Here is a 13052-nt window from a genome sequence, read left to right on the forward strand (position 1 = left end):
CGAGCCCGAGGAAGCCAAGGAGACAATTCTGACCCTAATTGCCACGGGGCAGAGGCGAGGTCCAGTCCGGGCTGCCGGCTCAGCGGCCAGCGCCGAGGTGGACGCTTCCGGCTGGGAGGGGGCGGACCGGGCGGGTGGGGCGGAGCCGGGAGGGAGCCGATCCCGGATTGGGCGGGCTTTGCCCGAGATCGCCGCAGGACCCGGTCGGGGGCCGGAGTCGGGGGATGGGGTGGGGGTGGGGGGGGGTGCCCTGGGGCTCCGCCTTCGAGGCCGTCGGGATTGCGTCATCGGGAATTGCAGCGCCTGCAAGAAGCGAGTCTCCAGGAACCCTGAGAATCAGCAAGAGGAAACGCTCGCCACCCTTCTTCGGGAAAGAGGCGTTTATGAGCTTTAACGCGACGACAAATCGCCGAGAAACCTGCGAGGCCCGGACGACATTAAAACCTCTACTCATCGGGTGCTTCACTTCGAAACAGAAATTAAAAGGCCAAGGTCTACCTAGACACTCCCGCGCAGATGTGTGCGGGGCAGGAGCCCGGGAGGGAGGACGGTGCGGCGTGTCCTGGGAGGGCAAGGGATCCTAGACCGCGGAGGACCGGCCCATCTGTTTCAGTTCAGTTCAGTTCACTTGCTCAGTCGTGTCCGACTCTTTGTGACCCCATGGACTGCAGCACGCCAGGCTTCCTTGTCCATTACCAACTCCCGGAGCTTACTCAAACTCATGTCCATTGAGTTGGTGATGCCAACCAACCATCCATCCTCTGTTGTCCCCTTCTCCGCCTACCTTCAATCTTTCCCAGCGTCGGGATCTTTTCCAATGAATCAGTTCTTCGCATCAGATGGCCAGGGTACTGGAGTTTCAGCTTCAGCATCCGTCCTTACAATGAATAGTCAAGACTGATCGCCTTTAGGAGGGACTGGTTGGATCTCCTTGCAGTCCAAGGGACTCTCAAGAGTCTTCTCCAACACCACAGTTCAAAAGCATCAATTCTTTGCATTCAGCTTTCTTTATAGGCCAACTCTCACATCCATACATGACTGGAAAAAGCATACCTTTGACTATACAGGCCTTTGTCAGCAAAGTGGTGTCTCTGCTTTTTGATATGCTGTTTAGGTTGGTCATAGCTTTTCTTCCAAGGAGTAAGCATCTTTTAATTTCATGGCTGCAGTCATCATCTGCAGTTATTTTTGGAGCCCCCCAAAAGATAAAGCCTATCATTGTTTCCATTGTTTCCCCATTTATTTGCCATGAAGTGATGGGGCTGGATGCCATGATCTGCGTTTTCTGAATTGAGTTTTAAGCCAGCCTTTTCACTCTCCTCTTTCACTTTCACCAAGAAGTTCTTTAGTTCTTCCTCGCTTTCTGCCATAAGGGTGGTGTCATCTGCATATCTGAGGTTATTGATATTTCTCCCAGCAATCTTGATTCCAGCTTGTGCTTCATCCAGCCCAGCGTTTTGCATGATGCCCTCTGCATAGAAGTTAAATAAGCCGGGTGACAATATACAGCCCTGATGTACTCCTTCCCCTGTTTGGAACCAGTCCGTTTTTCCATGTCCAGTTCTAACTGCTGCTTCTTGACCTGCATACAGATTTCCCAGGAGGCAGGTAAGGTGGTCTGGTATTCCCATCTTTTGAAGAATTTTCCACAGTTTGTTATGATCCACACAGTCAAAGGCTTTGGCTTAGTCAATAAAGCAGAAATAGATGTTTTTCTGGAACCCTCTTGCTTTTATGATGATCCAACAGATGTTGGCAATTTGATCGCTGTTTCCTCTGCCTTTTCTAAATCCAGCTTGAACATGTGGAAGGTCTCTTTTCACGTACTGTCGAAGCCTGATTTGGAGAATTCTGAGCATTACTTTGCTAGCATGTGAGATGACTGCAAGTGTGTGGTAGTTTGAAAATTCTTTGTCATTGCCTTTCTTTGGGATTGGAATGAAAACTGACATTTTCCAGTCCTGTGGGCACTGCTGAGTTTTCCAAATTTGCTGGCATATTGAGTGCAGCACTTTCACAGCATCATCTCTGCGTACTTGAAATAGCTCAACTGGCATTCCATCACCACTAGCTTTGTTCAGAGCGATGCTTCCTAAGGCCCACTTGACTTCACATTCTAGGATGTCTGGCTCTAGGTGAATGATCACACCATCGTGATTATCTGGGTCGTGAAGCTCTTTTTTGTACAGTTCTTCTGTGTATTCTTGTCACCTCTTCTTAATATCTTCTGCTTCTGTTAGATCCATACCATTTCTGTCCTTTGTTGTGCCCATCTTTGCATGAAATGTTCCCTTGGTATCTCTAATTTTCTTGAAGAAATCTCTAGTCTTTCCCGACCTATTGTTTCCCTCTATTTCTTTGCACTGATCACTGAGGAAGGCTTTCTTATTTCTCCTTGCTATTCTTTGGAAGTCTGCATTCAGATGGATATATCTTTCCTTTTCTCCTTTGCCTTTCACTTCTCTTCTTTTCTCAGCTATTTATAAGTCTTCCTTAGACAACCATTTTTCCTTTGTGCATTTCTTTTTCTTGGGGATGGTCTTGATCACTGCCTCCTATACAATGTCACGAACCTCCATCCATAGTTCTTCAGACACTTTATCAGATCTAATCCCTTGAATCTATTGGTCACTTCCACTGTATAATTGTAAGGGATTTGATTTAGGTCATAGCTGATTGGTCTAGTGGTTTTCCCAACTTTGTTCAACTTAAGTCTGAATTTAGCAATAAGGAGTTCATGATCTGAGCCACAGTCAGCTCCTGGTCTTGTTTTTGCTGACTGTATAGAGCTTCTTCTTTGGCTACAAAGAATATAATCAGTCTGATTTCGGTATTGACCATCTGGTGATATCCATCTGTAGAGTCTTCTCTTGTGTTGTTGGAAGAGGGTGTTTGCTATGACCAGTGTGTTCTCTTGGCAAAACTGTTAGCCTTAGCCCTGCTTCATTCTGTACTGCAAGGCAAAACTTGCCTGTTACCCCAGGTATCTCTTTACTTCTTACTTTTGCATCCTAGTCTCCTATGAAGAAAAGGACATCTTTTGGGGGTGTTAGTTCTAGAAGCGCTTGTAGGTCTTCATAGAACCGATCAACTTCAGCTTCTTCAGCATTAATGGTTGGGGCATAGACTTGGATTGCTGTAATATTGAATGGTTTGCCTTGGACACAAACAAAGATCATTCTGTCATTTTTGAGATTGCACCCAAGTACTGCATTTTGGATTCTTTTGTTGACTATGAGGGCTACTTCATTTCTTCTAAGTGATTCCTGCCCACAGTAGTAGATATAATGGTCATCTGAGTTAAATTCACCCATTCCAGTCCATTTTAGTTCACTGATTCCTAAAATGTCAGTCTTCACTCTTGCCATCTCCTGTTTGACCACTTCCAATTTACCTTGATTCGTGGACCTAACATTCCAGGGTCCTATGCAATATTGCTCTTTACAGCATCAGACTTTACTTCCATCACCAGTCACATCCACAACTGGGCATTGTTTTCTTTTTGGTTCCGTCTCTTCTTTCTGGAGTTATTTCTCCACTCTTCTCCAGTAGCATACCTACTATCCTGAGGAGTTTATCGTTCAGTGTTTTATCATTTTGCCTTTTCATTACTGTTCATGGGGTCCTCAAGGCAAGAATACTGAAGTGGTTTTCCATTCCCTTCTCCAGAGGACCATGTTTTGTCAGAACTCTCCACCATGACCTGTCCATCTTGGGTGGCCCTACACAGCATGGCTCATAGTTTCATTGAGTTAGACAAGGTTTGGTCCATGTGCTCTGCAGTCTGTTTTGCCATCAGTCAAATGGTGACTGTGGCCCCAGGCAAGGCCCCAGGGTGATGCGATAGAGAGCGTTGGTGGCTGCCACTGGAGGTAGAGAGACCCTGGTCAGGAATGCCAGGCTTGGAGGAGAAGGGGTACCAAATGGGCGTGGTGAAGCCCCCACTGCAGAGTCATGGCTGATTCTTACCCTGGTCTACTTAGGTTTTCCCCAGTTTTCTGTAAGAAGCCCAGATCATTTAAGGCCAACACTAAGATGCTGTTTTAGGAGTTTACGAGTCAGTATTTCTTTAAAATTTTTTAACGTGAAGATAGTGGAAATTCTGCATTGTTAAAAGTTTAGCACTTTATTTTAACTTATAAAATACATTTTTATAAGGAGGACAATGCTTCAAGTGTGTTCCTAATTTTAAGAAGCTCTGCCCCACCTTTGGTGCACATGTAACTAACTAGAGCAAGTCCAGCCATTGGAGCAAAGTGCTGGGCTCTGAAGTCAATCTCCTAAGGCTTGTTGAAGGCAAGCCTTCCTACACATGTGGTTTCCTAAACTGTGCTCCTCACAACATTACAAGTCATCAATTCTTGAACCTGTCCCTATGGTAGCCTATGTGGACACAGGGGTACAGAAACCCAACTATGTGAAGGCAGGGCAGAAATGGGTAGAGATTTAAGTTACCTGTCAAAAGCATCAGACAGGATGGGAAGCCTGTCCAGCCACTCCGGCCGGCTGGGAAGACCAAGGGCAGGTTGGTGGGTTGAGCTGAACAGATGCCTCATGGGCCTGCTGAGGAGAGGAAATCCCAGAGAAAAGCTCTCCTGACCAGGGGATGGCCTCCGTATGGGGTTGGCCTTCCCAGCAGTCCTAACTCCTAGAGGGCTCCAGAGAGGGGAGGAAGGAATCACGAACTGCTTCGAGGAAAACTGGGTCTCGGAGTGATGAAAAGTTGTGAGGAACCGTTCTGTACTGACAGGATACACGGAGATTTCGTGTGTGGCAGGGTGCGGTGGGGGAGGCCAAGAACTTGGCGAAACCCTCCTCATATGGCGGCCACTGGCGCAGGGGCTGCAAAAGGGTTGTCTGGACGTGGAGAGTGGGGTCTACTCCGGCTGCTGCTGGGTCTGCTAGATTCAGAAGCAAGCCCAGTGTAGTCCTCCGGGGAAAGCCGAAGTCCTGCCCGTCTGGACTCCGATCTCTGCAGGGCAGGCACACGGGCCATCACGCACCAACTTCGAGTGAGGGAGCTAGGGGCAATGGAGAAAGCGGGGCGGTGGCGGCGGAGGGTGGGAGGTGCTGCGCAAGCAACACGACTGGAGTTGGGGAGGGCGACTAAGTTCTGTTTCCATGGAGACAGTTCCGGCTGACCGACAACACTATTAAGGGTGGAGGAACCCCGACTGACAGCCAAGGTCCGGAAGGAGCCCACTAGTAAAGGCTGGCGACAATACCCTGACCCCTGATGACCCCAAACTCCTGATTCTGCCTCCCGCAGCTTCGTGACGCTGAGACGCGTCCAACCTCGCCAGAACATTCGGGCTTGGGGTAGGGGCAGGGCTGAGTTAGAGGAGCGGGCTGGGGGCCCAGACTCATGGCGCCCAAGAAGAAGCGCGGACAGGGCGCCGGGCGCCGGGGGGGCGCGGCGGGAGAGGGCGCCGAGCCACCGCTGTCGGAGCGCGCTCAGTACCTGCAGCGTGAGCACAAGCTGCTCTCTGAGGAACTGGACGCCTGTAAGCAGCGCGTCGACCAAGTGCTGCAGGAGAACGACTTCCTGGACAGCGAGGCGCCGCGCCTGCGCGAGGAGAACCGGCTCTACGCGAGCTACGCGAGCACGCGCGCGCAGCGCAGCGCCAACGCCATCGTTAGGCTGGAAGAGCAGAACCGCGTGAACCTTTCGCAGATCCACTGGGAGCGCGCAGAGCTGGCGTCGATCTACCGCGGGCGTGAGGACGGGGTGCGCGCTCAGCTGCTGGAGATGGAGGCGCGCGCGGCGCGGATGGCGCAGCAGGTGCAGGAGCTGCAGCCCTACAAGGCCAGTGCGCGCGCGCCCACGGGCGGGCCGGGCGGGGGCCGGGCGAGGTGGGTGCGTGCCGCGGACCGGCGCTGACCCGCGCCCTGGCCGCAGGAGCTGCAGCTGGAGCAGCTGGCCCGGATCCGGGCGCTGGAGCGCGAGCTGCTGCATATGCGTGTGGAGCACACGCAGCTGCTCCACCGCGTGAAGCGGCGCTTCCTGGAGGACAAGGCAGCGTTTGAGCGCGAGGCGCGCCAGCGCGTGCAGTCGCTGGCGCGGCGCGCGGAGCGGGAGGCGGCGCGCGCGCTGTTGGCACACACCCAGGCCATCAGAGTGGACAATGGTCGCCTGCGGCAGGAGCTGCTGCGGCTGCTCCGCCGGGCCCAGGTGTTGCAGGACACACGGCGCCAGTTGCTGGAGCAGCGCGAGCAGCTGCGGCGCGAGCATGAGGACACGCGCGACCTGGCGCGCGTGCACGGCTGGCTGCGCCGAGGCCCCGAGGGCCCGCCGCTTTGGGAACCATCGCCGGCTGCTTCTGACCCCGAGTCTTTTCCCTCCAAGACCTCGCTGAGCGCGACCTTCCGGGTCCCATCAGTCTCAGCCTCCCAGAACCCGTCTCAGGTCTTATGCCGCGCGGATTCTTGGACCCCGTCCCTGCCCTCGAAGGTCTCAGTTCCCAGGGTCCCGTCACTGGTCCCATCGCGTGTTGGCTCCAGGGTCCTGTCTCTGGCCCCTTCGAAGGCCAGTTTACGAGTCCCATCCCACGACCCATCGCACGTGGGCTCCAGGGTCCAGTCCTTGTCCGTGTCGCGCCCAGGCTCCCGAGGCCCATCCCTGATCCCGTACGGCCCGGGCTCCGGGGTCGCGTCCTTGACACCGTCCCGACCGGACTCTCGATTCTCTTCGCGGACCTCACTGCGTGCCGCCTCACAGAACATCATCCTTTCTGGGAAGCTCGTCCCCAGATCGGGCTCTTATCCTCTCCCAGTCGAAGGAGACGGCGACCGTTATGCTGCAGATGAAGCCGCCTCCGGGAGAGCCTGAACCTACCTCGAGGAGGGCTAGTGAGGCCAGGTGGTGGCGGGGAAAGGGGCTGTCCAGGAGGCGGGTTTGGTGAGTGGATTATGAATAAAGGCGTGACTCCCTCCACCACTCTCCGCTCTGACACCGCCTGCTTCGCTCTCCAGCGTTTCTGGCCAGCGCAGGGGCCACTCATTATGGCTTCCAGTTTCCAACCTGCAAGGCTGGTCGTTCTCTACCGGGACTCCACAGCTGGTTGCACTGGCAGGGGCAGAGGGAGACGACCACGCCACCGTCCTGCCCACAGGGCTGATAGTCTGGTGGCAGACATGGACATCGGGGGCGTGGACAGGTAGTATGAGAGCAGGAAGGGAGTCTGGCAGGCCGGAGACGCTGGTGGAGGATCTCAGGCCCTTAGGAGCCATCGGAGGGCCTGGGCTTTGTTCCGGTGCCAAAGGGAGTCACGGAAGTTTTTATGTTTAACCTACTGAGTTTTTTGTTTCTTGCCCCGCTGGGCGGCTTTTGGAATCTCAGTTCTCCGACCAGGGATTCAACATTGAACCTGGGCCCCAACAGCGCCCAGTCCTAACCACTGGGGAATTCCGGGGATAATTTTTAATTTTAATTTCGCTGTCAGACCCAGTGCGTGGAGGCCAGTTAGTACGGTGTCCATCACGTGTGGTTTGCGTTCCTCGAGGCTGTATCAGGTAGGTAAGCGTGGGGGAGACCAGGCCCTACGCACCCTCAGCGCTGGCAGAAGGGGTAGGGATTTCAAGCCAAGCGCAGAGCGAGGTTTCACGGGGTCGGAAGAACGGACTGGCAACGTGGCCTCAGCGAGAGCAGCCAGAGGGCGCCTGGGCGTGGAGACCCCTAGGGGCTCCCGGGTTTCCACAGGCGGCCGTGTCACCGTGTCCAGCGGACCTGGGCCCTTTGGAGAAAGGAGTTCAGACCACAGCTTTCAAACTGGGCCCCACCCCCGCACCCCGACGTCGCCGTTGGAAATTTAGTTAAATATTCTGGTTCTAGGTTGAAAATCCTCAGAGGCACCTGGCAGCAGCAAACACAAATTCTCTGGGGAAAGTTTGTTTGAAATCTAGGACAGTCAAGTTCTCAGAACTGATATCAATTTTAAAGGGGCTCTTTATAGATTTGGGAAAGGAAGTAAAACAAATTGAGTCCGTGGCAATTGGTGCAAGATACAAAGTTGCTCCCAGAAGTTCAGAGTAGCAAAGTGAAGGGTTCTGATTGGCCAAAAACGCAACAATTTCAGCATCAAAAACGATGTACTGAATCGAAACACATCAAATACATAAAATACATGAACTTAAAATACAATAATCTAGCATTCTAAAAATTGCTAAATTGTGAATTCCCTGATGGTCCAGTGGTTAGGACTCTGGGCTATCACTGCAGGGAACCTGGATTCAATCCCTGAACTGGGGACTAGGATCCCACAAGCTGTGTGAAGGGGCCAAGTGAATAAATAATAAAATTTGGTAAACAAAGAATCACACACCCAGTCTGCCTTTCCCATATGACCTGAATGTCAGGATAAACAAATTGTTGGTGAAGGAAAATTACATACAGCACCTAATATAGGTGTAGAAAAAATACTCAATCATGATGGTTGCTGAAGTCTATGGGTGGAATTTGATGAGGATAATAAGTGAGTCTAGCTGATCCCTGAATCCATGAATGACCCTGACTTTACTAAGAGTGAGCTATGACGTGCCTTCTGGTGTGAAACAGTAGCATCTACACCAAGCAACCTATACAGTGTTAGAAACAACCTTCATATAATCCAGCTTCTAGTTGTAACTACCAGGATACAAAATACAGGGGACAGAGGAATGTGTTAAAAGGCAGAGTAGGGATGCAGTCATTCAAATCCCCTATAGGACAACTCTTTTTTGCCAAAAATGACTCTCCTTTTTTGCCAAAAATGAATAGCAAAGAATTTTTTTAAAGTATAGAGGGGGAATTGTTAAAAAGTAACAGAGACTCAGAGCTTCTCTGGTGGCTCAGTGGTAAAGAACCTGCTTGCCAATGCAAGAGATGAAGGAGACACAGGTTTGATTCCTGGGTTGGAAGATCCCCTAAAGAAGAAAATGCAACCCACTCCAGTATTCTTGCCTGATAAATTCCATGGACAGAGGAGCCTGGCAGGTTACAGGTCCATAGGGTAGCAAAGAGTCGGGCACAACTTTGTGACTAAACAACAGAGACTTAAGACACATTTCCATTAAATGGGACTTGTGGACCTTGCTCAAGCCTTTGCTTTAATTTGTGGTGTTAAATCAATGGAGTGTTTTGGTAACCAGGAAGCTAATGGACAGCAGCATAGTCCACAATCCTCTTCCCAACACTGACACTTCACTACCCTCCTGCCTGTACACCTTGGGTCCTCAGGACCTCTAGCCCACTAGTTTCTGTGAAGTAGCTCCCTGAGAGACGGCTCTGAGTAGGCACTTGTCAATTTCTTTGTAGTTCTTTGTTATTTTATGTGTGTTGAAGCAATTATGAGTTGCATACGCGTGTAGAACTACTGGCTGTTCTCTGTGCATTGACTCTGTCATCAGTCTGCAGTGTTCACTGCTGCCCACAGCCTGACAGTAATATGGGGACTCCAGCTTCTGGGGGGGGGAGTTGTCTTGTACCCCTTTTTTACCAGTGTCAGTTTTATATTTTAGATGTGTCCCTAGAATCAGTATATATGGTTCTTGTATCTTATTATTTTTAATATTTACTTATTTATCTGTTTCTGACTGCATCAGGCCTTAGTTATGGTGCATGGGCTCAGTTGCCCCTCAGCATGTGGGATCTCAACTTCCCAACCAGGGACTGAACCCACATCCCTCTCATTCTAGTATTTTAAAATACAGTCTGACAGTCTCAGTCTTTTAAGTTCAGAGCATATTTTACATTGGTTTCTTTGCAGTGTTAATAGAAGTATTCATTTTTATCAGTTAATTTTATACTTTCTGTATTTCTCCCTTTGTGTTTCAGCTGCACCCTCCTCCCTCTGATTTCATTTGTTTCTCCGCTTGTGTGACAGTCACACTCTTCTCATTTAGTGGTCACCTGAGACGTGTTAATGCACATTTGAACTCATAATTCATGGAGATATCTTGACTGTCCTCCCAACCCTTGGAATGCTTTAGATTTCCATCACACCTTCCTGACTTAGAACCTGCTGATAACAGGATTTTAGTTCTTCCTCCTCAGTGACTCATGCCTGCTCCACAATGGAAGGGAATTTAGGAGTGGGGTGGGTGCCAGCATCATTAAGGAAACCATTGGGTGTCCTGTGTCCCCTCTGCCATACAAAAGACTCAGACGTTCCAGAGAGCAAGCCACAGGCTACCACCAAATGGTGGCCAAGACCATCCATTTATGGCTGAAAGCCAACAGCGTAGCCAAATACCTGACTGGATGATTGGGGATCAGACCCCACTCTGATGCCTCCCCAGGAGATGGGACCAGGACAGACAGCCCACACCCCCACAGCACTGCACACATGGATATTCTTGGGTATTTCCCCCAAAATCAGATTCTTCCATCAGGGCTTCATTATCCTTCACCAAGTTTTGAGAATAAGCCACAAGCTCCCCAAAGCATCACTACGAACAAAGCTAGTGGAGGTGATGGAATTCCAGTGGAGCTATTTCAAATCCTGAAAGATGATGCTGTGAAAGTGCTGCACTCAATATGCCAGCACATTTGGAAAACTCAGCAGTGGCCACAGGACTGGAAAAGGTCCGTTTTCATTCCAATCCCAAAGAAAGGCCATGCCAAAGAATGCTCAAACTACCACACAATTGCACTCATCTCACATGCTAGTAAAGTAATGCTCAAAATTCTCCAAGCCAGGCTTCAGCAATATGTGAACTGTGAACTTCCAGATGTTCAAGCTGGTTTTAGAAAAGGCAGAGGAACCAGAGATCAAATTGCCAACATTCTCTGGATCATGCAAAAAGCAAGAGAGTTCCAGAAAAACATCTATTTCTGCTTTATTGACTATGCCAAAGCGTTTGACTGTGTGGATCACAATAAACTTTTAGATCAGCCCTGGGATTTCTTTGGAAGGAATGATGGTAAAGGTGAAACTCCAGTACTTTGGCCACCTCATGAGAAGCGTTGACTCATTGGAAAAGACTCTGATGCTGGGAGGGATTGGGGGCAGGAGGAGAAAGGGACGACAGAGGATGAGATGCCTGGATGGCATCACTGACTCAATGGACGCAAGTCTGAGTGAACTCCGGGAGTTGGTGATGGACAGGGAGGCCTGGCGTGCTGCGATTCATGGGGCCACAAAGAGTTGGACACGACTGAGCGACTGAACTGAACTGAACTCCCCCAAAACCATGCAGACCTGGTCTGCTCAGATCCAGCTTCTTCCCCCAGATCTGTTCAGAATCACCCTCCTCAGGATCCCAAAGTCTCTGGCCACAGTGAGTCCTTGTGTTTTTCCCAGGTGAAGCAGGAAGCCCTGCTTCAGATATCCATTGAGCTATTCCTGATGATGCAGGAGAGGACAGTTTCCAAAACATCTTAAGAAAAAGGCCAGCAGGAGGAAGATGCCTGGTTCCACACGTATGGGATGAAAGAATGAGGTCACACTACAGATCCTACAGACATGAAGAGTAGTGTTACTTCTGCTCTGACCAACTCTGTGCCAACAAGTTCAGCAACTCAGATGAAATGGACAAATTCCCTTATAAACATAATTTTGTGAAACCAACAAAAGAAACCTTGTCACAGAAAAAACACTGGACTGAGCTGATTCGCTGATGAACTCTACCACACCCTCAAGGAAGAATATACCAGTTTTAGAAGCCTGTAGGAGAACAAGGGAAAGCAAACCCTTTCCAGCTTGTGTTATGAAGCCAGCAAAGCCTTGACCTGATAAAGACATCACAAGAAACATACAAAAATACTTTTTCACAAGCAGACACAGAAGTCTTTAACAAAACATTAGGAAGCCCAGTACAGCCATTTACTAAAAGAACTCTGTATCATGTCCAAGTGGAGTTTATCCCATTAACACAAGGTTGGTTTTATCTCCAGTCCCTGGAGTGAGGGAATCCAGCGCTGGAAGGGTTCAAGAAATTCCAGGCTGATGAACACATGGTGATTCAGGAGAGCAGAGTGTTTGGAGAGACCATGGAAGCTCTCAGCCATTTCCCCGTACTTTCGCTATGTGTCTTCCATCAGGCTATTCTGATGCTTATCCTTTGATCATAAACCATGATCCAGTGAGTAAAGTGTTTCTCTGAGTTCTGTGAACCACTCTAGCAAACTAATCAAACCCACAGTCTCTGCTGTGGTAACCTCCAGATCTATAGCCAGTCGGAAGGACAAGTGACAACCTGGACTTAAGTTTGGCATCTCAAGTGTGGGGAAAGAGGCAGCCTTCTAGGACTGAGCCCTTAACCTGTGGTATCTGACATCATCTCCAGGTAGAGTGTGTCACAATTCAGTTAGTTGCTTGGTGGTGTGGGAAAAAACACACATTCGACATAGGAATATATTTAACAAATCATCTACTCCCAAAACTACAAACTTTAAGATGGAAACAAATAGAGTGATGTCTGCTGCTTATGGGTATTATCAATTCTCCCTAAACTGATCTAGAAATTCAACACTGCTCCAAGTAAAACTACAGCAGGGTTTTTTTCTTTTTTGGGGGGGGGGGTTTGTTTTGTAGAAATCAACAGAATGAAAATAAAATTTACATGGAAAAGCAAACGACATTGAATAACCCATCTTGAAGAACAAAGTTGGAAGACTTACACTCTCCTTGATTCTAAGACTACAGTAACTAAGACAGTGTAGTACTGGCACAGACATAAATATATAGATCAATGAAACAGCAGAGAGTGCAGAAATAGACTCACCCATACAATTAGGTGGGTTTGTTTCTTTGTTTTTTGGTAGTGCCAAGCAGCTTGTGGGAACTTAGTTCTCTGACCAAGGAATGAACCCAGATCTTCAGCAGTGAAACAGGGGAAGCTTAACCACCTGCCTGCCAGGGAATCCCCCAGTTAAGCGTGTTTTATGACAAGGGCATCAATGTAATTCGTACCAAAACCAAAATAATTCAAGATCGATGTTGGACCAAAATGTTAAAGATGAAACTATAATGCTTCTAGAAGAAAAAAAAACTGAAGAATCTTTTCCTAACCTTCAGAAAGATCCCATGGTTTTACAGGAAAGACAGGTCCTTTTGTGGTGGCTAAACTTGAGA

At 49.4% G+C, this 13052-nt stretch overlaps 1 protein-coding gene across 1 annotated transcript; it reads left to right on the top strand.

Moving 5' to 3' along the window:
* Window positions 1–5365: 5365 nt before the first annotated feature.
* CCDC166 (coiled-coil domain containing 166) lies at window positions 5366–6937 on the top strand. The gene is made up of 2 exons (XM_069599738.1): window positions 5366–5806; window positions 5900–6937. The coding sequence occupies exons 1-2, from the start codon at window positions 5366–5368 to the stop codon at window positions 6827–6829; spliced, it is 1371 nt and encodes a 456-aa protein (XP_069455839.1). The 3' UTR covers window positions 6830–6937.
* Window positions 6938–13052: the final 6115 nt, after the last annotated feature.

Source organism: Ovis canadensis, chromosome 9 (assembly GCF_042477335.2).
Source record: "Ovis canadensis isolate MfBH-ARS-UI-01 breed Bighorn chromosome 9, ARS-UI_OviCan_v2, whole genome shotgun sequence".
NCBI lineage: Eukaryota > Metazoa > Chordata > Mammalia > Artiodactyla > Bovidae > Ovis > Ovis canadensis.